The 26,429-nt window shown below is 43.6% G+C and overlaps 1 protein-coding gene across 2 annotated transcripts; it reads right to left on the reverse strand.

Annotated features, from left to right (window-relative positions):
• Positions 1 to 11,786: 11,786 nt before the first annotated feature.
• Positions 11,787 to 25,975, reverse strand: LOC311031586 (CD5 antigen-like). 2 transcript variants are annotated; one of them, XR_014599096.1, is made up of 9 exons: positions 25,928 to 25,975; positions 25,745 to 25,780; positions 25,325 to 25,639; positions 24,774 to 25,073; positions 17,671 to 17,985; positions 15,998 to 16,318; positions 15,090 to 15,221; positions 12,535 to 12,775; positions 11,787 to 12,476 (listed from the first exon to the last, which is right to left on the reverse strand). XR_014599096.1 is itself a non-coding variant. In XM_084037942.1 (8 exons), exons 1-8 carry the CDS (start codon positions 25,968 to 25,970, stop codon positions 12,615 to 12,617), a joined length of 1,623 nt encoding a protein of 540 aa, XP_083894068.1. In that variant the 5' UTR covers positions 25,971 to 25,975; the 3' UTR covers positions 11,787 to 12,614. The 2 variants fall into 2 exon arrangements, 1 of the variants encoding a protein (XP_083894068.1); XM_084037942.1 differs by having other exon boundaries at positions 11,787 to 12,775.
• Between the last annotated feature and the right edge of the window lie 454 nt (positions 25,976 to 26,429).

The following is a 26,429-nucleotide window of genomic DNA, read 5'->3' on the forward strand; positions in this document are numbered from 1 at the left end:
AGATTTCAACTCTTCCAGAGCAACGAGTAGACCCGACCAATCTGACCTGACCAGCTATCAGACACACGAGACATAACATACAACATGTCATTATTTTACAAAGAACATCAACTTAAAACTGCAAGGATGTTTATGCATCACACCGTAGAACTGACTGACCTGCTGCAGGCAAAGTTGAGGTCAAGAGAAAAGACACTATAGAGAGAAGAGAAAACAGATCTCATTCCATTTAGCAAACTGAAAAAAACATCAATTGTGTTCTGTTTTAAATTCTCTTGATTTTTTTTTGAGAAAAAGTCTTAAGACACTTCATGTCTATACAAAAACATGGAATATGTCTTACCGATAGCCAATTGGTGAAGGATTCTCTGTTGTATGGTCCCCATGGCTGACACCACAGCTGCCCTATAGCATTTATCAGTGACTGATCAGATGAAAGAAAACTGAGCCTAAAACTGCAGTGCACATAAAATCTTGTCACAGCTCAGTCCTTCCCAGAGGTCTTCCTCTTTCTGTGATCTCCTTTACCACAGCCTAACTTCAATGTCGCAATGGTAGCTAATAATATGTTTATTTGAAAACAGGGACAGTGCACATTAATAACATTGCTGTAAATACGCCAGAATTAGCCAAGAGGCTATTTTTCATCTGTAGTCCCTACACAGATGTTGAAGTCACCCTAAAAACAGAACAGAATATAAAATATGAAAAATAAAATTAAAATGACAAAGTTACTGGCCAAGGCAATCTGCAAAACATGCACAGCAGTTATCAACATGACAAAATAACATATATAACATCAATCAGAAAACATCATTCAAGACATCCTCAAAACATGCAGCACAAAAACCCATGACACAAGACACATCACACCACAGCATGCACAGCAGAAGCACAGACACAAAATGCATGCATACACAATAAAAGCAAGACCACAATAAGACATGCATGCCGACACATGAAGGCAGACAGACAACAGCAAGATGGCTACAGGTTCAGCACAGATGGACCGAGGACAGGAAGGTCTAATCAAGTGTTAGTGCTGACAGAGCTGAGCACCAATAAACCATCTCTTCAAATGAGCTCTGAATAAACTGTAGATATTCAGGTCTCTAATAGTTGCTGGGATGGAATTCCATTGTAGTGCAGCTCTAACAGAGAATGCAGACTGACTAAAATAACTTTTCCTAAGTGGAATAATACAGTCTCCTCTTGCTGCACCTCTTGTGAACCTATATGCAGTTGTTCTTATGTTGACGAACTGTCTGAGCGGAGGAGATGTGGAACCATGTATAATCTTGTACATACGACAGGCATTTACATATTTAATCAAATTGTCCCAACTCAGCAGGTTATATTTTCTTAATATTGGGCAATGATGAAAATTTACTGGTTTCTTGTCAAGGATTTTAAAGGGGTCATCACCAGGAAATCGCAATTTCTCTTGTTAAAACATGCATATCTGTGTTTGACCTCAGTTGAAACTTGCCTGAAAGGCTGGAGTTTGAAAGTGGCGCCGTTTTTTCGCTTCTGCTCTTTTTCCGAACAGGAATAGCACACAAGGGTGTGCATTCCTAAAGCACGAGATTTTGATTCTGCGCCTACGGTGACGTCACCGTGGAGGCTACTTGCATAAGCCCACCCCTCTTTCACCACCCAACCCCCCCCCCCCCGTCCGCTACCTGACGTCCTGCTGTAAACGTGTCTCTTCAACCGTCTCTGGCTCTTCACTCTCCGGTTCGGGTTCCGACTCTGGTTCGTACATAAATGCCTGAATTCCGTAAGGTTCGTCATTTAGTGTGTGCGCCATGACAGGGGGCTGTTTATGTTTTGGAGTCTGCATGCAGGCAAGCCCCCCCGGCTCTGTCCTTCCTGCGGCGAATCAACGCGCGCCTCATTACATATTATACAATGCACATCCGGACCAGTCAAAACCTCGCGCGTAATCTCGCGTGATAAAATCGCGGTACGAAAAAGGGTCAGAACAAGCTCAATGTTTGATTAAAATTTTATTTTTTTTTTCTAATAAGTTTTACGAATTGATCCAAAGCGATCCAAGGGGGGCTGGATACGTATAAAACCAGGTTATGACTCCTTTAACTGTTCGTTTATACAAAGATTCTATTGGTTTAAGAGAAGTGTTGCTAGCCTGCGACCAGATAGTTAAACAGTAGATGATATGGGAAAAAAACCATGGAATGCATATACATCTTAGCCGCCTCTGTTGAAAAATAATCTTGAATGAACCTGAAGTTTGAGAGATTGAATTTGACCCGGTTACAGACCTTTTGCACCTGAGCCTTGAAAGAAAGTTTAGAGTCCACCAAAACACCAAGGTACTTGTATTCAGATACAACCTGTAGCCTCTCCCCTGATACAAAGATATCCAGCTCAACACTAGGACTGTTCTTCTTGGTAAAAAACATACATACTGTTTTAGACACATTCAGCTGCAAACAGCATTGCTTTAACCATGCTGTTACATGAGCCATGGACTTTGTGAGTTTATCAGCAACCTGTGTCATGCTGCTACAATGTACATAAATTACTGTGTCGTCAGCATACATTTGGATGTTGGTGTCAGGATAAACATATGGTAAGTCATTGATATATAATGTAAATAGCAAAGGGCCCTGTATGGATCCTTGTGGGACTCCCATGGAGAGACGAAGGGCAGCTGATTGATGATTCTGTACCTGAACAGACTGAGATCGATTTGAAAAATATGATTCTATCCACTTAAGTGTATCTGAACAAAAATTAAAACTAGCTAACTTTGACATGAGAATTCTATGACAGTACTGTATCAAACAGTATCAAATGCCTTCTTGAGGTCAAGGAACAAAGCTCCAACAACACCACCTTTATCCAGTAGAGATTTGATTTTTTTCTATTAAAAAACAGTTGGCTGTTTCAGTTGAATAATTGGCTCTGAAGCCGAATTGCATTGGGTGCAGAGTAAAAGAGCTATTGTTTAGATGGCAAGTGATTTGTTCAGCTACTACTTTATCTGCAACCTTCGACACTGTAGGTAGGATACTGATAGGTCTGTAATTGCAGGTTGAAACAGGATCTCCACATTTAAATATTTGGACGACAACAGCTGACTTCCAAACACTCGGAAACAATCCCTGATAAATCGAGAGGTTAATTATTTTGGTGATAGGATTATTTAGTGTTGTACTGAGCTCTTTGAGCATAACTGCATCCATACCAAATATATCCTTTGCTCTGGATTGTTTCAGAGATCGAATCATTCTGGCAACCTCTGATTCAGTGACATTCCTTATGCTGAAAGCAGGTTCCATTGTATTAACTGGACAAACATTAGTGTACTCAGGTGAAAAACACTGTGCAATAGTAGCCACAGAATCGATAAAGTAGTGGTTAAGAGCTTCTGCTACTTCCGCAGGATCGTTTGTAAGCATTCCACTTATTTTAAGTCCAAAAAATCTGCCTTTGCTTTTCTTAGTTTCTTTACCACTTTGTTCCTTAAACTAGGAAAGTGTTGTCTGTCATGACTCAACTTAGTTTTTATTGCAGTTTTTAAAACAAGATCCCGTTCTTTCATTAGTTTTAAAATGTGTGCATTTATCCAAGGGACGTGTTTTTGTTATTTTTGGGCCTACATTTGCAGTTAAAATCTTTAATAATGCTCTCTAGTTTTTTTCGATAATATCATAATATAATCTTCTTCATGGTCTATGCCCAACATTAAATTATCCCACTCAATTTGTTGAACAGTACTTTTAAAGTTCTCCTGTTTGTTTTTGGGGATTCCAAAAGATTCATATTCCTTGGCACTAGGGCTAAACCGCTTATTGCTTAGTTTTCTGGCTACCAGTGTCAAATTGTGGTCAGAGAGACCAGTTACCATATTACAGGATTTTAAAATTCTCTCAGGTCTGTTACTAAATATTAAATCAATTCGAGTACTGGTGGAATTAGTTATTCTCATGGGCCCATTAATCAGTTGCAAATTTATCGGTTATCTGTTTGAAGTTCTTTCCAGAGGATCCCCCCCCCCCCCCCCCAGTTGATGTTAAAATCTCCCATAATAATTACTTCTTTGTTAAATTATTTTAATAATTTCTCAAATTTCTCATAGAAACTAATATTGGAAGAGGGAGGCCGGTAAATTACAATAAGAGTAAAGGACATCAGTGGTAACAAAATGATATTTAGACCAATACATTCCAATTCCTCACAGTTTGACCAATAGATTTCATTACACTGGATTCTGTCTTTCACATAAATCATAACTCCTCCTCCCTTGAGCCCACTCTATCTCTCCTGTAGAAGTTAAAACCAGGGACATTTAATGCTGCAAGTCTCAGATAAACAAAGGAAGTCCAAATTAGAATCCAGTAAATGATGATGCACTTGATCACTTTTAGATTTAATACTTCTTATGTTTAAATGCCATCCCAAAAGACCCTTTGGCTTAGTTTTGGGATCCCAAACAATTTTTAAATGATTGACAGTCTGAAACACATCCCACTTCCTGTTTTTTGAGTGCGCTGGATTTAGCAGTTTCCTGTTTACTTTGTGCGAAATAACTGCATGTGGATTACTTGAACCAAAGTCGACAATGGTCGGAATATTCTGCGGTTCAGCCAGTGTACCTTCCCCCTGGCTCTCTGAATCAGCCGCGAGTCATGGACCCGCTGACAACGCTGCGGCGCTCCCGGCCTCCATGCCGGCAGCCAAGCGGTACAGACACACCAACTCCGGCAACAGACGTCAAGTCAACGGAACCCATTCATTGTCTATGTAGAGCAGGAGCTCCGGCTGCGCGGTGCAGATGGATACAGCACGTGGAGTTGGCGGCCCCTTCGCCGTATGTGAATTTGCATAAAGTTCGATAGATTGAACTTTGTGCAAATGACATCCGTTCAACGCAATGCGGCCGGCTCCAGAAACTTCGTTCAAACTATCAAACTAGGCAGTGTTGATCAAATATGAATCCAGATTCTGTTACTGCACTACACATTTCCCGCCTCAAATGTTTTCAGAAACATGCTTTAGTGTGTCGTTTAACTGTAAAATGAGATGGTTTGTGGCCCGGCCGCCATGTTGGAAACGGCAGAGCGAAACTCAAGTCCCGCCCACTTCACATGACGTCTATCCAATTGATCCAACTTGAACACAGAACCGCCCACTCGCCGGTTCGTTCGGCGGTCCGTTGAGTCGACATCCGTCGCTGCCGGAGTTGGTGTGTACATGGTACAGACACACCAACTCCGGCAGCGACGGATGTCGACGCATGTTTCTGAAAACATTTGAGGCGGGAAATGTGTAGTGCAGTAACAGAATCTGGATTCATATTTGATCAACACTGCCTAGTTTGATAGTTTGAACGAAGTTTCTGGAGCCGGCCGCATTGCGTTGGACGGACGTCATTTGCATTAAGTTTAATCTATCGAACTATGCAAATTCACATACGGCGACGGGGCCGCCAACTCCACGTGCTGTATCCATCTGCACCGGCCAGCAAGAGCTCCTGCTCTACATAGACAATGAATGGGTTCAGTTGACTTGACGGAGTTGGTGTGTCTGTACCATCACCCGGCACCGACAGACCCCCAAAGGCATGTCGCGTCCCGTCAATCCCAGTCCTGGAAGTCTCTGTCAGCCCGGCCTCTGCGACCGCCACACCAGCTCCTCCAATCCGGATAGGCAGCATACTCCCAACAGCGGGAAACAAGCGGGGGCGATGAGGAAGGTTAGTTTGTTGAACATGATCAAATGGTAACTTTTCTCCAGTGCGTACCTGTGAGACAGCTGTATTACGTGTCGTGTCCGCCAGGAAGCTGGCCTCAATCTCCGGTCCAGCGTGGAGCGGGCCGGGGCACGGATGAATGTCCCCAGACAATAGCAGACAGATCGTGATGATCAGCGCATCACTGTGTCGAAGCATAGCTGGTGGCTTTGTATGTTTCTTCATTCGATTGTACAGAGATGGATAAATGAATGTCAAAGCTAGAGCGTGTTTCCCATATCCAAAGTTTCCCTCGGCCTGATTTGTTTGTTGACTTAACAGATCAGCATATGTTTTTTCATAAAAGTTTGGGAATAAGTTAGTGTTAAAAGGTCTTAAAAAGTTAACAAGCAATCATCACCATATATCAAGAGGGCTGTGACTACACCTCCTCTACCTGCAGCCATCTTGTCTCACCAACAGCAACACGCACACAAACACCAACACGGTCCAGTTCTCTTTAATCTGTAATCATTCTGACATTAATCCAAATATCTACTGCCAACTTGCACGGTCTTGCCTTTTCTTGTATTTCCACGTCATCCTCAAGAGGCAATAGTTAATCCAGGATGCCCTCAATTCAGTGAACGAAGAAGAATAGGTCCATTAACCATCCGTCCAAAGATTTCAACCCCAAACCTACAGTTCGGAAATGTGAAGCCAAGCTGAAGTGCCTTAAACCTGCATTCTCTCTCCTGGCCATCAGGGGGCGACTCCTCTGGTTACAAAAACAAGTCTTGTTGTATAGAGGTCTATGAGAAAATGCTTCATCAATACAGCATGATGCTCATTTAGTAAATCAAGGTCCATTTAGAGTCAAATAGACCATAAAGGAGGGGATGCTTTCGGGCTTTTTGACAGTGCATGTTCAGTTCATGAAAGTTATTAGAGTGGCGAAGTCCCGCCTTTCCAGTACGTGGGACCACAATATGAATTTCTGATGCATGTATTCCTATGGCGAGATCGAAATTACTTTCTGGTTCCGTAAAGGTAATCTTCCATGCAAAAAAACCCTGAGTTATCACGAAGAAGTTAGATAATGGTAGGTTTCTTGTGAGGCCGCTTTGCACTACAGCTCTTCGCTGCTCTCGACGTGAATGATAAACGTCAGTTTGAGCCAGTGATTCCTTGTCTTCTCATTGGACGGGAACTGAAAGAATGAACAGCCGTACCTTTTGGAACATTCAGGAACAAAACACGCTGGCATCTTCATTTGATCGGCACTGAATCCCTGTGAGAAAGGGTGATGATGACGTGACATCACATATGCTACGTGTAGTCTTTCTCATTATGTTTTCTCCACAGCCTTAAACTGAGCAATTGCACAAAAGGCCAGTCAATCTAGCCCAAACAGACATAATATTTGCAACAGAAACGGTTCATAGTTTTTATTGGTCCTAACAACCCCCTGAATCATATGCTAAAAGTCTCAAGCCGTAGATGGAGTGGAACATATTTATACTTTCTAGGTTAAAGGGCAAAGTTGTGCCCAACACTAAGTCAATTGAGTAGAATAGGGGAACATTTTAAATTAACAGCTATCACGATGAAACTTCTCCAGTTGATTAGTGACATCATACCAAAGAAAAAATGTATTACAAGATTTTGAGATTTTGGGCCCTAGTTTCGTGGCGCAGCGCAGGGTGGCGGAGCCGGCGTAATGCAAGTTTCGACCCGCGCACCCTTGCGCACGGTCAGTTTGGCAGTTTGGTGGATCGCCTGCGCCAAGATGGGTGTGGCGGCGCAGCAGGGGGAGGCGTCACATATTCAGCTTGGCGTAGCGGAAGTTTCGTGGCAAAAAGCCTCGCTGAGACTGCGCCGAAAGCTCGCCAGCTCCAACCTGGGGCCTGTACTACGAAGCGAGTTCAACATACCCAGGCTATCTTTCAGAGATCCAGCTTAAGTAACCCTAACAAAGGCAATCGGAGATAAGCGATCACACGGAGCTGGTTATCAACTCGTTAACTCAACCCAGGGTTTACCTGTCCAGCTATGAGCGCGTGCACATGAAAGAGGCGGCGTTTGCAGCATTTGACCAATCACAAACATGGATCAGTCTACGGCAGCGGAGCGGCGTATTTCACGTACGAGGAGCGAACCATAATCTTACAGAAATACGAAGAAGTTAAACATATAATGCAGGCAAAAGGCAACAGTTTCATCTGCCAAATGCAGGAAGGACAGCTGGCAAAAACTCGCCGACTGTGTGAATGCGGAAGTCGTATTAATAGTATTAGTCGTATAATATGACTGCCCCATTATAAGGACACTACTAGATCTGACTGATTAATTTGTCACCTTAACTTCGCTGATAGTTTAGCGGTAGAGTTACCGCCCCATGTTTGGAGGCTCCTTCCAATGGCCCCGGTTCGAATCTTCCCTACGGCTGTCTTTTAAATAATGTCGCTCTCTCTCGTCCCTTTAACTCTTACGATGTCCTTCCGCAATAAAAGGCCAAACATATAACTTTAAAATAATGAATTTGTTGCTTGGATGTATTCTTATAACGTGGTTTATGACAATATCAGCCTCATTCTTTCAGCTGCAATTTACACCCGGCGGTGTAAAACGGACTTGGGAGCAAATCAAATAAATATAAAAACATAATTCAAAGTGGTAAGTAGGCTGTACGCTGACACAGAAAAGTCTTTCCCTCCGATGAGAATCTGTATCTCTCATATAAAACATCGCCAGGTAGTGGTGGTTTCTCATATGGGCAGTATGGGCAGCCGCCCAGGGCGGCATTAGTGGAGGGGCGGCATGAGAAAAATAAAGGTGCGTCTGCTGATGCTGAGAGAGACTAGGCGAATTCGACTTGATGTAGCCGCCTGCAGCACGCTACCTAACGTGATGTATTGTGGGTTGAAAGTGATGCATGATGGCTAGAATTGTGTCCGACTTAAGGTGCGTGTCCACAGGCAGCGGTGTTTCCCCGCGTCCCATTCATTGTCTATGTGAAAAGCTGTGCAATGCATTCTGGTAGCGTCGCGGCGAATGTCGAGAGACGGCGCGCGAGTTGGCCGCTCCTCATTTGCCTAAAGTTGAAGTCGAATCTACTTTATGCTAATCAGAGGTGCCGGGCTCAACTCGCCGCCTCGGGAACGCTCGCGAACGCTCGCAAAAATGTGTTGTTTAAAGGAGAGCGCCTCAATCATCCTCTAGTGGCAGCCCACCAAGCGTGCAATACTGGGAAGCGGCGCGTCCACTCGTGTTTAAAATCGCCCCTGTGGACACGCACCTTTAGCAGCCGACTGCAAAGACGTCACAGGGTCGCGACCATATCACGTGACCCAAAACATCGCGGGAACAGGTTTTTAAGAGCCGCTTCTTGCAGCGCTTGGCAGCGCGGTCTACGGTGGCTGCAACCGGCTTGAGCGGAATGGTTCTCATTGGTTAAAAGTTCAATGACGTGTGTTCAGGTCCGCACTCGGCAGCCACCTTTGTGGTGAAATTATACTTTTTATTTTGGTCGCATTGATCTCATGGCTTGATCTTAAGTTCCGTGCATTGTGTTGTGAGTAGGCCTATTATAAGTGAGGTCTGGTTAATACAAACATAGAATGATAATACAAATATACTGGGAAAAAAAGCCCTTCCACATGTTGCCTTGCGTGTGTGTGTGTGTGTGTGTGTATGTATTTATGTATATATGTATGTGTGTGTGTGTGTGTGTGTGTAATATATATATATATATGTATATAACATATCATCTTTGGTTTGCTGCTGTGTTCTATCGCTTGAGCACCATAGTCACGTTGACTTTGTTGTCCGACTTGACGGCGTTTGGCTGCCGTCTCTTTTAGAGCCCGCCCCCTCAGACACCTGCAGCTCTCGTCGTGATAAGTCAAGTCAAGCCAAGCCAAGACCATCCCGAACAAGCCTACTGGTTCACACCGGCCGCGGAAGCGCCGCGAATAGGCGCGGCCGTCCCGCGCCGTGAAGCGATCGTTTCGGCGTCTGCTCTATTTTTTGGGCGTGCCGCGAGCGATCGTGTCAATTCTGGCAGGAAATCACACAAAAGACAATCCGGTCAATTTTCAAAATTAAAGCAATTTTCAAAATAAAATACTGCAATTGACAAATGCGATATTTGTGTATCTATACTCGCACTGGGAAACAGGAAGAGAAAATACATTTAATAAATGTGAAGAGTAGATAAACAAATGATGTATTTCAACTGTATATCTACACTGTCTACTACCATACACACTCTCTCTGTCTGTCTGTGTGTGTGTGTGTGTCTCTCTCTCTCTCTCTCTCTGAACGGATAAATAGAAGAAGTGTACAAACTTTTTGGTTACAGAAACATGGCATATTTAATTTCTGAGGTTATGATAAAAAATACTCTGAATAAAAACAACAGATGAGCAGAAGCGCTTGTCGACCGTCGCCCTGGTCTGAACAGGGGGGCAGGGGGGGTCCATTTATGTGTGTGTGTGTATGTGGGGGGGGGGGGGGGGCACTGGAGGTGAGGTTCGCCCAGGGCGTCGTGAAACCTAGGACCGCCACTGTTTCTGTACACTGTGGAGGTGAAATATCCACTTATACATAGCCACAGTCCCTTCTCTAATGTTGTCTTATGTGTCCAGAATGAAACAATACATTTTTATTCCGGCTTCATCCAGTTTTCAGATTGTGTTTTGTTATATGCCGATTATGGTATATTTTATGAATAAATTCCTAATTTGCACATATAAACATAAAATCTAAAAATCTTGTAATACATTTTTTCTTTGGTATGATGTCACTAATCAACTGGAGAAGTTTCATCGTGATAGCTGTTAATTTAAAATGTTCCCCTATTCTACTCAATTGACTTGGTGAGAGTGTTGGGCACAACTTTGCCCTTTAACCTAGAAAATATCAACATGTTCCACTCCATCTACGGCTTAAGACTTTTAGTATATGATTCAGGGGGGTGTTACGACCAATAAATACTATGAACCGTTTCTGTTTCAAATGTTTTTGTTTTTTTTTGGGCTAGATTGCCTGGGCTACAATAAAAAGTTAGTTTATTATTAAGTCTTGACGTGAAAAATTATAATTCAAATCCACAAACAACATATTTCTAATTAGAGAGGGGAAGTCCCGCCCCTTCTGGTGGTTCTCACCACTCACTGCCATAGGCTACACACTTTACCAAAATCAGGTCCGGCTTAGCCTCTCTTTGGAGAATGTAATGTTGCAGTGAAATCACTGAAATCAAAATGACTAAAAGATGAAATGTGTTCGTATTAAATGGTTATAAACAGATGTCTTTTGTTATCATTGAGGCTCCCTGACATGATGTTTTAATTGTCTATATGCCAAAGTGTTTCCCCCTTTCTCCTTAAACAGCTAAACTGATGACCAAGAATGGGACTCCAGCAGCTGTTCAGAACTGAGTGCGCCGACCAGCAATGTGAGTGAAGCACCATCTTGTCTCAAGTTACGGGGCTTCATCGCCGCTTCTTTGATGGATGAGCTCAGAGCGCTGACATTTCCCAGGGTACCCGTCTGCATGGCTGTGTGTGAAGCCAGCACGCTGACAGTAAAGGGAACCTGGGTCATGTCTACAGTATTTATGTCTGGCGGGGCATCGTGCTGCAAAGCTGCCTTCACATCATTGGCTCAAGCAGTGAAGTGGATCAGGTACGATTGGCTTAAAACGGCTTCTCCATTGTTGTGGTTCCCACTTCTGCTTTTCATTAGTTTCGATGTTTATGCAATTCAATGTTGTCTGTTGACTGTTGTCAAAGGTGTCATTGTTAGCCTTTGTGCTTTTATTGTGGGTTACTTTATGTGTTTCTGGTGAAACACATAAAGTAAAAAACAAACACGTGTGTCAATGAAGCGGGGGGGTTGCCAGGGAAATAGAAATAGAAAGGGAGATTCGGGATGGCTGCCGGCCCCCGAGCTTGAAATCCTGATTATAACACCACCGAGCACAGTCTGCTCATTATTTATGAGATCATCCAGCAGAAGACTCCCGTAGTTATAATTGGGTTATGTGTGCATGTGCAAAAAGATAGACAAGACTACAACAGTCATGAAAAAATGTATTTGAATAAAATATATAAGTACATACAAGTAAGGTATTTTCAAGATTAATTTAAAGTTAGCATGTTTACCTTAAAAACATTTATGAACAATGTATCAATAACACAGAGAGGAGTTCAACATTTATGGAAATACACGTATCACTTGTTACCACCAAGTCCTAACAGATGATATGTCCCTGGAGACAGCAGCACGTTTAGCTTAGCTTATCTTAGTTTAGCTTAGCTTAGCTCAGGGGAAACACAGCTAGCTCTCAGAATTGAGAGTGGTTGCCGAAAGGCTGTAGGGATGCGGATACTTCGTCATTGTATTTTGTTTGACCTCTAAAGTTGCAAAGTGATTTTCCCGCACAGCACTATTACATACAAAGTTAATGCAGACGCGAAGGAACACAAATTTGGGCCGGGCAGCGTCGGATGGCCTGAATTCATTTTAGCTATTTATTTGTATATGTTAACGTGTTTAAAAAAGAAATTAAAAAAGTAATGCAGACAAAGCATTATAATGAGCAATTATGTTTGAATATCACTACATCAATCACAACATCATCAGGGAGAGCATGTTAAGTAGCTAACGTTGCACGGATGAAGACACAAAATGGATCATGTTTTTCTTTTAAGCAAAATGGTGATATTGTAGATGTGCTTTTCTTCCCCGTTTATTTGGGAAGGTGGTCCTCGCATCGGAAATGTTTTACCAATAAGAAGTGGGCCTCAAGTTAAAAAACTCAACACAATTCCAAATAATGAGAATTGAACGACTAGACTCTCTCTCTAGATTCTTCTGAGGCACGCAGAGTGGACCACCGCACGCCTCAAACATTTTGATACATATCTTCATCTCCATAAATGTCCACGTCATCAAACCGCTCGATTACATTTGCATAGACGTCTCCATCACCACCTTCATCGCCCTCTGGGTCCTCATAATCGTTGCTCTCCTCTTCTTCTCCAACGTTGTTGGCTTTGACCGTCACTGCAACACAAGCACAAACACACAAGCTATGATCACACTACGAGCCTGAGGGGTATTCCATCAAACTCGCTAAGCGCAAAGCCGGGCTAATTTCGATAAGCTTCGCTAACTTTAGCGAGAGTTGCGTTCCATCAACGTGACTTGAGGCACTCTCCGCTACGTAACCATGGGAATTTATCCGACCAAACTAGCCTGCCCCAGGGCAGGCTAACCATCAGGCTTACTTTAGCGGGGGTTTCAGAGAAGTCCATCTGTCGGAAACAACTGTACCAGCAGAAGGTTCCGCCAAGCCTAGTCCTCGTGATTTCGTCACGTGAAAGACCAAAAATTACCAAAATTACATATATGAAGTACAAACAGACTCTATTTTCATCAAGCGTCTAAGAATACATGCTTGCAATTAAAAAAATATGAATAAATCGTTTATTTTATTTAACACCGACTGGCCATATCATTATCTAAAGCCCCCAGTTGGGTGAGTGGTGACGCACCTGCCCCTGAACGTGGGCATCCCAGGTTCACATCCCGGCGAGGACTTCTCATGTGTGTGTTTTTTTTTTAAACATTTTTATTTGCTTGTATAATTGTCTTTAGATCAGAGAATTAGACCAACATTTTACCTTAACTATGATAAATATGTCATACAATTTCCCCAGAACCCAAATATAACTTGCAAAAACATGATAGGCATAAAGATGTTATTATTAATAGCATGTTTATAGATCCCAATGACAAAGGCATTGCTGCATGCAATTTTCAGCCACATAAATTCCTTTCAGGTGAGTTCATTAATAGGTTCATTGAATGTGTTCATTGAATTGTTGAGATAAATGAGTTGGTCAATGTAGATGCATTTACTAGGGCTATCTAAAAAAAAAGAGAGAAAGAGAGAGAGAGAGAGTTCTCGGCTAAAGAAAGACATTTCTCAAACTTCCATAATCGGGAGTTGTGGCCTGCCGCGTGGAAAGCCAGCGCGCTACCTACGCTATCGTCACGTTCTAGAAATCGTTGTCAGTGTTATATTAGAACATGTTACTCTTAACCGTACTTCCGTATTTAATCGCTCAGCAATTCTTGCCCAAGCAGCCTCGCAATTTTTTTTTATCACTACAGTATTCCCTTTTTTGGTTATGATGGGTATGTACTCCTCGTACAGTTCCATCAATAATTTTTGCTCTGGTCTTTTCTGCCATTTTCTCGATGATTCGACATTCACGATTCTGGGCTGGCTTTATATCCCGTGAACGCGCGACACACGACAACGTTAACCTGGCTTGAATTAGCCTCAACGAGGCGCGGCTGAAATGCGTTAATGTAATGGGTTTAGCCGCAAGTGGAAGTTGCCGTTAGTTCTAACCAGGCTTAAACTAGGTAAGCGCCGCCTTAATTAGCGAGTTTGGTGGAATACCCCTCAGACCTGACCCTCATATCCAAATTAATAATAACAAAAGGCCTATGATGTTAATGTTTACGGTTTCATGGATGAAAGGAGCAGGACTTGATAAGTTCACACTTCCTTCCTGCTCCTTTTCGGACATGAAATATTTGTTTGATTTTCTGGGATTTTGTGATTTGCTGTATGCCGGATGTTTTTTCAAAGCTTGTTTGCTTTGTATTATTATTATTTTTTAAACTTATTTTATTGTCTTATTTTGTGTTTAACATGTCCGAATAAATAAATAAATAAATGAGTTAATGTTCTGTGTCGGCCACCGAATTCATGAGCAGATGCTAATGAGGACATTGAGGAGGAGCCGTTTCTTTCCAAACGCTTTCGAAAACCTGTTACGATACGACCCCTCAAGTTTTGCTTGTACTGAAGTGTTGCCCCAAATGCTTCTGAGGTCTAACACCCTGTCCCTCCACTGGCTCCGTCACACCTGTCTTCCATGTTTGTATGGAATCGCATTCATTCCAATATGACTGTTCAGACTCAGGTCGCATTGCAAAACATCCAACCTGTGAATGATTTAGGACCACATATGAAAGTGAATCAAATCTAATTTCTAATTGTCAATTTCCATGTGATTTGTGCTGTTCACACTGCCGTAAAATGTAAAATATGGCAGATTTACGTAGAACACCGCCCCAATTTTTTACAACTTACAAGCGATCCCTCTGTAATACTAGTCCTCAATTAACAGGGCTTTAAGACAAGACGTGAACATTTTAGTACCTACCGAATATGGCCACACATAGGAAAATAATATGTAGAATATATTGTATATAGTATCATATTTTTTTATAAAAGTGTTATATAACCGTGACATCATATCCGGGGAATGTTGTCAGTAAATGTGAGTAAAATACAGACTTTGTGTTTGGACGACGGCTTCAGGCGGGGTGGTTCCTCTTCTTCTCTTGCAGACCAGGCAGATCACCACTAAGATCAGCAGGAGCAGCAGCAGACAGCCAGTTACCAAGGAGACCAACGGCAACAACGGTTCTCGGAGAGAAAAACATTGGTTAGTCCTGAAAATGTTGTACATGTTTTCCCAATAGCATCAATCATCTGCCCTTTCTACATGCTAGCCGCTAGCTTGTCAGTGAAGACACGTTTCTTCCTGTGTGTGTTGTTCAGAAGGGAGGTATCAATTAAGAAAGAAAGAAATTAAGATTAGGGTCAGCTCGTGGGCCATCCATAATAAATAACAAAATCATTTTAAGTAATAAAAACATATTGACTGCTAATAAGTTGAGTAGACTCAAAAAATTAAGTTGGTGAACGGATTCAAATTTGCCTGGTAAGCAGAGATTCTGGGTATACTGTATGTCTTGTTCTTTTATTGTGAAAGGTAAGAATGGAAGGACCGGTATATGCTGTATGGTGTCCCGTCTCAAGGCCGGCCCTCCACTAGTGGTGTGGGAGCGCAGCAAGGGGCGTGGCAGGGCCCAGAGAGATTCAGGTTGCCAGGTAGGTTGCCCCCTATCTTATCATTAAAACCTTTTCTGTTACAGTACCACTCTGTCATTGGTGGTCTAATTCAAAGTACAAGTGCATTTCTCGAGCCAGGCCCTCTACAGCTGTCATTTTCGATGTTGGGGACAATAAGAGTATTTTCCCAAATTAATAAATAAATACAATTTACATTTTCACACCAAAACTTGGTCAGTGACCAGCGGTTGTAAGCTACTTCAAGATGAATTCTGGGAAACATCGAGTCCACTATATAGGGTAGAACAATTCTCACTATACATTCGACCAAAACATCTTCTACTTACTTTTAATGAGGACATGCACTGTCACTGTGTGGTTAGAAATGAAGCTCTGCTTGGACAGTTGGACCTTATACACACAGCTGTAGGTCCCCTGGTGTTCGTACTCAGCCAGGAAGTGAAAGGAGGCGGAGCGGTTGACCACTGGCTCGATGATGGGATCGCTGATACCAGAGAAGATGAGGGAGAAAACACCTCCAGGATATTGGGAGGAAACGGAGCAGGTGAAGACAAAGCTGTAACCCTGAGTGACCTCTGCACCTTCAGGGCCCCAGACCAGCCCTCCGTTAGGGGACACCAGGGAGATGCTGGGCTGCTGCAGCAGCACTAAGGACAAATGGGATAACAGTGTGAAGACAATATCAAATTCATTAGATTTGTGAATGAGCAAAGATCCTGATCCCTCTTCTGTCTCTTTGAATGCAGCTTAAGTCTTTGATCTTGTTCTAGCATTGTCTTTTTTTTAGGTATGAGTTGGTGAGATGGTATAATGCGCCCCGAGACTCTTTGCGTAATTCAGAGTATCTTTCGCGAACTTGGTCTCACTCACAACTCGGCAAATACCAGTGTTTGGTCAGGGCCCTTCGCCACTTTACCATAACTTCCTGTGAAACGATACTATGTATGTAACAACACTGACCAGATGTTGGTATTTGACGAGTTGGGAGGGAGAAAGTGGCCTTCCCACGGCTCTCAACATGGTGACGGCTGAGCCAGCGGCTTGCAGCTAATTGCCCTGGTACTCGTCTTCCTCTCCCTTGTCCTGGTACTCGTCTTTCTCTCCCTTGTCCTGGTACTCTTCTTCCTCTCCCATGTCCTGGTACTCTTCTTCCTTTCTCTTGTCCTGGTACTCTTCTTCCTCTCCCTTGTCCTGGTACTTTTCTTTCTCTCTCTTGTCCTGGTACTCGTCTTCCTCTCCCTTGTCCTGATACTTATCTTCCTCCCCCTCATGCATGCATTTTTCTTACTTTCTTTGTGAGGCTCTGTATTGTTCTATTCCTTTTTTTTTACTGATAACATATGGTCATCTGAATGAAAGAACCTCAACCCCTGAGTGTATTTTGAAGATGGAATTCTCTGTGATTGATCTATTTGCATAACTTCAATCAGCTGTTCCTCAGTAGCTATGGAAAAAATACATTTAGGAATAGTTTAGGAAAATTGTTAAAAGTATTGAAAACATTGTTTTAGCGATTGTAAAAGACTCTAATCACCAACAATTCTCTTCCTGAGCAGCCCACCTCATCAAGCCAGATTTGTCCATTTCCTTCGCAGAAGGAGGGCACCTCCGTGGCCGTGCCACAGCCCAACTCCCTGCAAACCACCTGAGCATCTTCTAAGTCCCAATGATCATCACAGACTGTCCCCCAAACATTGTTATAATAGATTTCAACTCTTCCAGAGCACAATGTAGATCACAGAGCACAGAAACAAACCATAAGATGGAAAATGATGAGTTTCACTTCAACTTGATAACATTCTTCACGTACATTACAGTTTAAATGACGGTATTTTAAGTAACATTTCACACTTGTTACACCTCTTCAATACTAAAAGCATGCTGTAGGGTGTAGTTACCAACACTCTACCCAACACTGCATCTGAACAGCTCATAAAAAAACTAAAATTGTCAGAAAATATACATTTATTCAAAACACTTTATGGAAACGTTTTCTAACCTGAACATTCGACACCAGCGTCCTGGTCATGTTTACAATCTGCGGTCCCAAATCCGTTGTGTGGACACTCAGTTAGAGAACTTTCATTTCCTTCACAGTGCACATCATCAAGCCAAATGTTGCCAGTTGCCGGTCCAAATCTGGCCGACCTTGGGGCACTTAGTGCAGCACCACAGTCCAGCTGTCTGCACACTACCTCAGCATCATTTAAGTCCCAGTAGTCATCGCAGACGCTTCCCCAGGCGCTGTTGTAATAGATTTCAACTCTTCCAGAGCAACGAGTAGACCCGGACCCGACCAATCTGACCTGAACAGCTATCAGACACAAGAGACATAACATAAAACATGTCATTATTTTACAAAGAACGTCAACTGAAAACTGCAAGGAGGTTTATGCATCACACCGTAGAACTGACTGACCTGCTGCAGGGAAAGTTGAGGTCAAGAGAAGAGTGATTGATCTATTTGCAACTTCAAACAGCTGTTTCTCAGTAACAATGGAAATAAATAGGTTTCAATCTACAATATGAACGCTGTTCACTTTGAGTTTAGCCTATAAATTGTTTAGATTAGATTTGATTCAGTTTTATTGTCATTGTGCAGAGTACAAGAAATGCCATTAGCGTCTAACCAGGAGTGCAAAAAGCAGAAAGTGCAACGTAAAACACAACAGCAGAATAGAATATCTTTATTTGTCATTATAACAGGTACAATGACAATAAGTGTCTCCACCCAAAAATACCTGCGGACCGGGAGCTGAGGACGGAACGTCGGGGCGACGCTCGGGCTGTCGGCAAGAGCGAGGTAGGCTCCCGAGCATCACACAGTGTGGTGGCCGACTTCGACCATTTAAATATGTGCATTGTCCTCAACCCCGAAGCCGAGATAATGATGAGTCTGTTACACCAAAGGTAACCCATAAGTGATATTCTAGGTTGGTGGGGAGTTGCGACATATTTATGCGGGCTCGTCGAGGATCGTCAAAGTCCGCGAGTTAGCGTAGTGGGGGTAGTTTGGCTCGTGATTAGGAGAAGTGTTTGTTTGGGATTTGTTTGGTGATCCTTGTGGTTTTAGCCCGTTTGTGAAATAATGGCAGAGGCGTCGGACAGTGTGTCGGTGGTCTATGACATGATCCTAGATTAGTTTAGAAAGCTGAAGAAAGAACAGCTTATAGCAATTGCTGAAGAGGACAAAAAGGAAGCCAGAAATCGCAGCCAGATTAAGGAAATCGCAGCCAGATTAAGTGCAGAGTTGAGGCTGGAGGAAGTGTGGGCAGAGAAGAAGGAGACCAAGCAGAGGGAATTGGCAAAGAAAAGGGAGAGAGAACTACGTGATGTCCAATATAAGGACAAGGAGAGAGCTCACCTCGAGAAAATGGCCAAGTTAGAGGTGGAAAAGGCTTTGCCTATCGATCGTAAAGCGGAGCCTGGGTTTGATTTTGAATAGAGCTAGGGCCTTAATGCCTGTGTTTAATGAAGGTGATGTGGATGTGTTCTTTGAAAAGGGGGCAAAGGACTGAGTGGCCTGAAGAGAAGTGGCTGCTGTTGATAGAGTGTCCTGACAGGGAAAGCCCAAAGAGTGGTAGCAGCCTTGGATGAGGAAAACGCTAATGGAGTCTTATGGTAGTCTTCCCGAAGCTTATAGGAGACAGTTCATAAAGCTAAGAAGACAACATGGAGACTCTTATTTGGATTTATGGTGCAAACAGGAAGTGGGTTTTGACCGCTGGATCAATTCAAGTAAGGCTTATGTTTTTTTTTATTTTATTTAATGCTGTTAGAACAATTTAAGCTATGTGTCCCAAAGGAAGTAGAGATCTACTTAAATGATGTCCGCACCCAGCCGTGCGGCAGAACTAGCAGACAGCTATGAAGTAGCCCATGTTGGTAGCTCAGTTACTGTAGGCAGGAGGAAGGCATTTGAGGATAAGCAGGAGGAGCGGTCACAGAGGCATAATGGCAGTGGTAACTGGCGCTCCCCTCTATCTGTCATGATTCCATCAGGGCAGCCCTGCCCGTTTTTCCTGTGTGTGTGTGTGTGTGTGTGCTCGTCTGTTTTCCCCTGTGTCCCTTCCCCCGTCTGTTCGGTGCATGTGGGCGTGGTCCTCCCTCCACAGGCAGCAGGCAGGTGAAACCACTCACAATCAACGCCCTTTAAGAGCTCTGGATTCCCTCCTGTTCGCCGCCAGATCGTTTCGTCAGTCTACGTGGTTGTACTCATTCCTGGCTTACTCAGTTTCCAAGTTCCTGTTGTTGCCTCCGTGTCCAATTCCAGCTTGTGAAGCTAATGCCTCTGTGCCTCTCCTGCTCTACCCCAGATCACCGTGCCGACGTAGTCGCTGTGGTTCGAACGGCCTACTTACCTGCGGATTCAACCTGCACGCCATCTCATCCGGGATCACGGACTTCACGATACCTTCACCCTCATCACTCCCCGGGACCCTGGGACCTCGCACCACTCACCTTCCCCTTGCACTATTTTTGCACCTGGCTGTTCATTAAAAGAGACTTTGTTTCACTATAATCCGTGTTTGAGTCGTGCACTTGGGTCCAGATCCATCGCAGTACATAACACTATCGGGAAATCCTAATGTTTCGCGCCCTCCTCTTCCTAGAATGCAGGTTCAGGTCCCAAGTAGGAACCAGTTCCCCTCAGGAGAGCTGCGTTGTTTTTGGTGTCATAAGGTCGGTCACAAGAAAACTGAGTGCCCCTGTTACCCCGCAGGTATGGTACAGCTAAGCCAGTTGGCCTTGTGTCGTAGCGCAAAAGGCAGTGGAGGAGCTGCAAGACTATGAAGGATTTAGTTTGCAGGGCTTCTTATCTGATTCTGCTGAAGGGCTGTTTGTGCTGATTACTATCTTGAGGGACACTGGAGCTAAACAGACTTTACTAAGGAAAGGTGTTGTGGAGCTTCCCAGTTCTAGTTTCACTGGGAAGTTTACTGCAGTACAAGGAGCGGGAGGTAGTTACGAGTGGCTACCACTGCATCAGCTATTTTTACGATCTGGACTGGTGTCTGGGATGCTTGTGGCAGAAGTGCCAAACCTCCCCTTTCAGACTATAGATCGTCCTGAAACTAGGGACTTGGAGTCAGAGTTTCCTCATGTCTTGAATGCATGTGTAGTAACCCGTGCACAGGCTAAGAAGCGTGATGAGGAAAGTAAGGTAGAACCAGAAGCTATGGGTGCCACAACATGTAGCGACCTGTCTGACTCTCTATTAAGCGAGTTGAATAGCAATTCAGGATCTTTTGCTGAGGTAGGAGATGGGAAGTCAGAGGACCATACTGTGGGGGATATTGAGCTTCCAGATCAGGCACGGGTAACTCCCAGGGAAGGTGAACCAGGAAAAGGGTTGGAGAAGGAACAACAGATGACAGTTGTAGGGTCTGGTGAGGTCGGCCATTGCCGTGAGAATCTGATATGTAAACAGCGGAAAGATCCTTCCCTCCAACACCCTCTGATGTTGGCAGTGACAGAGCTCAAGAAGTGCCTAAATTTATTTTTTACTGTGAGGATATGCTGGTTAGGAAATGGAGACCACCCACCAGGCCAGCAGATGCTGACTGGACCATGATTGAGCAGGTAGTTTTGCCTCAATGTTACAGAAAGGAAGTGTTGAGTTTAGCTCATGAATCGGTTCTTGGTGGGCACCTGGGGGCCAAGAAAACTTTGGAGAAAAATTCCCGCCACTTCTTCTGGCCAAGTATTCTGAAAGATGTGAAGGTTTTTTGTTGGTGTTGTGTCAGGTGGGAGGGAAAACCAGGTGTTCTAGTACCTCTGGCTCCCCTGCAACCCTTACCTAGAGGGAGAACCATTTCCACACATAATGATCGACTGTGTGGGGCCTTTTCCAAAGTAGAAGAAGGGAAATGAGTGCCTGTTGACCATAATGGATGTCGCCACTAGGTACCCTGAGGCTATCCCTTTACGAAACATTAATGCTAGAACGATTGTGTGCCATTTAGTGAAGTTCTTTTCCTGGGCTTGTCTGCCACGTTCAATCCAGTCTGACCGAGGGTCTAACTTTACATCTACGTTGTAATAGGTCATGGCTGAGTTGAGAATATCTCCCCGATATTCTTCTGCATACCATCCTCAGTCACAGGGAGCCATATAAAGGTTTCATGGCACTTTGAAGAGCATGATTGAGACATTTGTAGTGGCTCACCCAAGGAAGTGGGATGAGTCTATTCTGTTTCTGTTGTTCTCTATCCGGGATGCTCCCACGGAGTCATTAGGCTTCAGCCTGTTTGAGCTGGTTTTTGGTCATGAAGTCAGGGGCCAACTACACTTATTCAAGGAGCAGGTCGTGGACCCAAAGCATCCCAGTGATGTGTTACAGTATATTTCGGCCTTTAGGGCCAAGTTGCAGTCAGCTGGGGAATCCGCTAGAAAGCACTTGAGTGCTAACAAGGTGCGCATGAAGGTGAGGCATGATCGTAAAGCTGTCACTAGAACTTTTGACTCAGGAGATGTAGTTCTACTTTTGAACTCTGGTCCTAGAGGGAAGCTGGGACCTGGTTTCTCAGGTCCATACCAGGTACTGAAGAGAGTTGCGGAAGTAACCTATTTGATCAGCACCCCAGATAGGAGGTTAAAGACAAAGGCTGTATCATGTGAATGTATTAAAGGCTTACAAGGGTCCAGTGAATACAGTTGGTTGTTCTGTGTCTGCTGCGATGGATGCTGGTCAGAGTGAAGATTTTGTGTTGGGTTCACCTGAAGCCAGTTATGGAATACTGAACTGGAGGAGCAGTTGTCCCATTGAACTGAGACACAGTGTCAGGATATTCTCAAGTTAGTTGAGTCCTTTCCAGCTTTATTTCAAGATGTACCAGGGAGAACTGAAATGGTGGTGCATGATGTGGATGTTGGTGGGGCCACTCCCATCAAACAACACCCATACCGGTTTCCTCCTCACAAGAAGAAAAAGGTTGAGGAGCAGGTGAAGTACATGCTTGAGATGGGAGTGATTGAGCCAGCAGATAGTGCTTGGAGTTCTCCCGTGGTTTTGGCAGCGCAGGAAGGGAGGTCATACAGTTTCTGTGTCGACTTCAGAAAGATGAATAGTGTAACCAAATCTGATGCTTTTCCTATACCAATAATAGAAGATTGCATTGATCAAGTTGGTTGTGCTCAGTTTGTTACCAAAGTTGACCTGTTGAAGGGATATTTCCAGGTGCCTTCGACCAAGTGATGCAGTGGATGAGTAACACATATTGATGACGTTGTGACGTTCAGCAAGACCTGGGAAGATCATGTGAGGCAGGTCAGAGATCTATTTGAAGCACTTAGTTGGGCGGGTTTAGTTATTAATCTACCCAAATGTGAGTTTGGCAAGGGAACTGTGACTTATTTGGGCCACCAAGTGGGATGTGGTATAGTGCTCTCCTGGGCCGCCAAGGTGCAAGCCATTTTTGATTTTCCGGTCCCCCATACTCACTTCCTAAATGCGGATTTTGAGGGATGTGTGGGTTCTATTGCTGGTTTGTCCCAAATTTTGCAGCCATTACAGGTCCTTTGACTAACTTGTTGAGGAAGGATGTCACATGGAAGTGGTCAGAGGAGTGTCAGGAAGCTTCAGTCAAAGTAATGGTCATTTTGCCCAGTCCTGATTTCCAAAAACCATTTAAGCTTGCTGTTGATGCTTGTGATGTGAGGGTTGGAGCTGTTCTCTTACAAGCAGATGATGGGGGTTTTGAGAAGCCAGTGGCTTACTTTTTAAAGAAGATGAAAAAACATCAGAGGCCACTCCACAGTGGAGAAGGAAGCTTTGGCTTTAGTTTTAGCTGTGAAACATTTTGAAGTTTATGTGGTAAGTGGTGGAAAAGTAGTGGTGTATTCAAAACACAATCCCTTGTCTTTCCTTGCCAAGTTTTAGAGCGTGATTGCCAGAGTATTCAGATGGAGCCTGATGTTGCAGCCATACAATATCGAAGTCAGGCATATCACGGGCAAGATCATTATTGCAGATGCGTTATCTAGAGGCTGAGAGAATGAGGATAAGGTGTAGGGTTATTGCTGTGGGTTAAATGTAAAAGAGTCCTGAGTGAAAATTGGAAAGTATATAAAAAGTTAAACATTTAGGAAAAACAAACTAAAAAAAAGCTTGGTTGAGCTTGTGTAACAGAAGTTAAAATTTGTGTTAACTATATGCATTTTGTGTTAAAGCAACAAGTAATGTGTGTGGAGAAAAATGTAAATACATAAGTTAATCACACATGTTTTAAATTACTACACACACATACACACACAGAGGCACAGGCGAGAGAGCAGCAGGGGTGGGGGCCAAACAGCATACCAAGGACACATTCCTTAGCGGAAGCCGCACAGGGGAGGAGTATATGATATATGTGCATCTCGACAACATACACACACATACATAGATGACAGCACCCAGAGGGATGGATCGTATGAGCCAGTGTGGGTGGAGATACCCAGCGCTCCAACCAGGCCGCGGCATGCTAAAATTACGCTCCGCCTGCATCTATTGAATGAGCCAATCAGACTCATGCGGAGTCTCAATGAAATAAGCTGCGCACTCTGTTGTAAGCGCCTTTTTTAGTGAGCTTAACCCTATGTTGGGCTGACTACTAGGTCCGTGCACGTATAACTGCCGGAATATGCTTTCCTGATATTTGTGCTAATAAAGCGCTGTTATTGATATAACCCATAGACTCTCCTCGTATATTCAAGCTTACTGTTTTTTTTCACAACATGTGTAAATTGTAGAGTTTACACACACAGATGTTGCGCTTACTGTGATAAGAGTTTAGGAAACCCGTTAAAATTATTAATAAGATTGTATTTTGTAATCATTCATCACCAAATTTTATAAAAATTGAAACATTTATAGCTGGGACCTTAACTGTTGATTTGCCACTGGTCAGAATATTGTAACAAGTCTGGGAAATGGGTCGTGAATGTGTGAGACAGAAATAAAAAAGGGGAACTGGCATATTGAGCGATAGAGAACTGGAAAGGAAAAGTCACTCTTTTGTAATCATGTTATGTACTGTGGTCAGCCCAGTGGCGTCGTGGCCGGTATCACTGCCTCACAGCAGGTAGGGTTCATCATCGATCACAAACTTTTTTTCTTACCTGAACAGACCACACCTGCATCCTCACTGTGTCCACAGTTGTGTTGCCCAAATCCTGCATGCTGACACTCAGTCACTGACATTTCACTTCCTGAGCAGCCCACGTCATCAAGCCAGATTTGTCCGGTTCCTTCGCCGAAGGAGGGCACCGCCGTGGCCGTGCCACAGCCCAACTCCCTGCAAACCACCTGAGCATCTTCTAAGTCCCACTGATCATCACAGACTGTCCCCCAAACATTGTTATAATAGATTTCAACTCTTCCAGAGCACAATGTAGGCCCAGCCAGTCGGATCGGCACACCTAGGCACAGAGCACAGAAACAAACCATAACGGGGGAAGATGATGATTTTTACTTATAACATTCTTCACTTACATTACAGTTTAAATTACCATATTTTAAGCAACATTTCACTCTTGTTACACCTCTTCAATACTAAAAGCATGTTGTAGGGTGTAGTTATCAACACTCTCCCCGACGCTGCATCTGAACAGATCATCACAAAGACTTAAATTGACAGAAATATACATTTATTTATAACACATTTTCTAACCTGAACATTCAACACCAGCGTCCTCGTCATGTCCACAATTGTGGGTCCCAAATCCGTTGTGTGGACACTCAGTTAGAGAACTTTCATTTCCTTCACAGTGCACATCATCAAACCAAATGTTGCCAGTTGCCGGTCCAAATCTGGCCGACCCTGGGGCACTCAGTGCAGCACCACAGTCCAGCTGTCTGCACACTACCTCAGCATCCTTTAAGTCCCAGTCGTCATCACAGACGCTTCCCCAGGCGCTGTTGTGATAGATTTCAACTCTTCCAGAGCAACGAGTAGACCCGGACCCGACCAATCTGACCTGACCAGCTATCAGACACACGATACATAACATACAACATGTCATTATTTTACAAAGAACGTCAACTGAAAACTGCAAGGATGTTTATGCATCACACCGTAGAACTGACTGACCTGCTGCAGGCAAAGTTGAGGTCAAGAGAAAAGACACTATAGAGAGAGGAGAAAACAGAGCTCATTACATTTAGCAAACTGAAAAGAGCATAAATTGTGTTCTGTTTTAAATTCTCTTGATTTCTTTTGAGAAGAAGTCTTTAGACACTTCATGTCAATACAAAGAAGTGGAATATGTCTTACCAATAGCCAAATGGTAAAGGTTTCTCTGTTGTATGGTCCCCATGGCTGACACCAGAGCTGCACCACAGCAGCATTTATCAGTGACTGAACAGATGACTGAAAACTGAGCCTAAAACTGCGTTACACATAAAAACTTGTCACAGCTCAGCTGAACTCAGCTTCCTTGAGATCTTCCTCTTTCTGTGATCTCTTTTACCACAGCCTAACCTCAATGTCGCAATGGTAGCTGTCTTTAATCTGTAATCATTTTGACATTAATCCAAATATCTACTGCCAACTTGCAAGGTCTGGCCTTTTCTTGTATTTCCACGTCATCCTCAAGAGGCGATAGTGAATCCAGGATGCCCTCAGTTCAGTGAACGAAGAAGAATAGGTCCATTAACCAGCTGTTCAAAGATTTCAACCCCAAACCTACAGTTCTGAAAAGTGAAGCCAAGCTGAAGTGCCTTAAACTTGCAATCTCTCTCCTGACCATCAGGGGGCGACTCCTTTGGTTACAAAA

This window comes from Eutrigla gurnardus, assembly GCF_963514095.1.
Source record: "Eutrigla gurnardus genome assembly, chromosome: 20".
In the NCBI taxonomy this organism is placed as follows: Eukaryota; Metazoa; Chordata; class Actinopteri; order Perciformes; family Triglidae; genus Eutrigla; species Eutrigla gurnardus.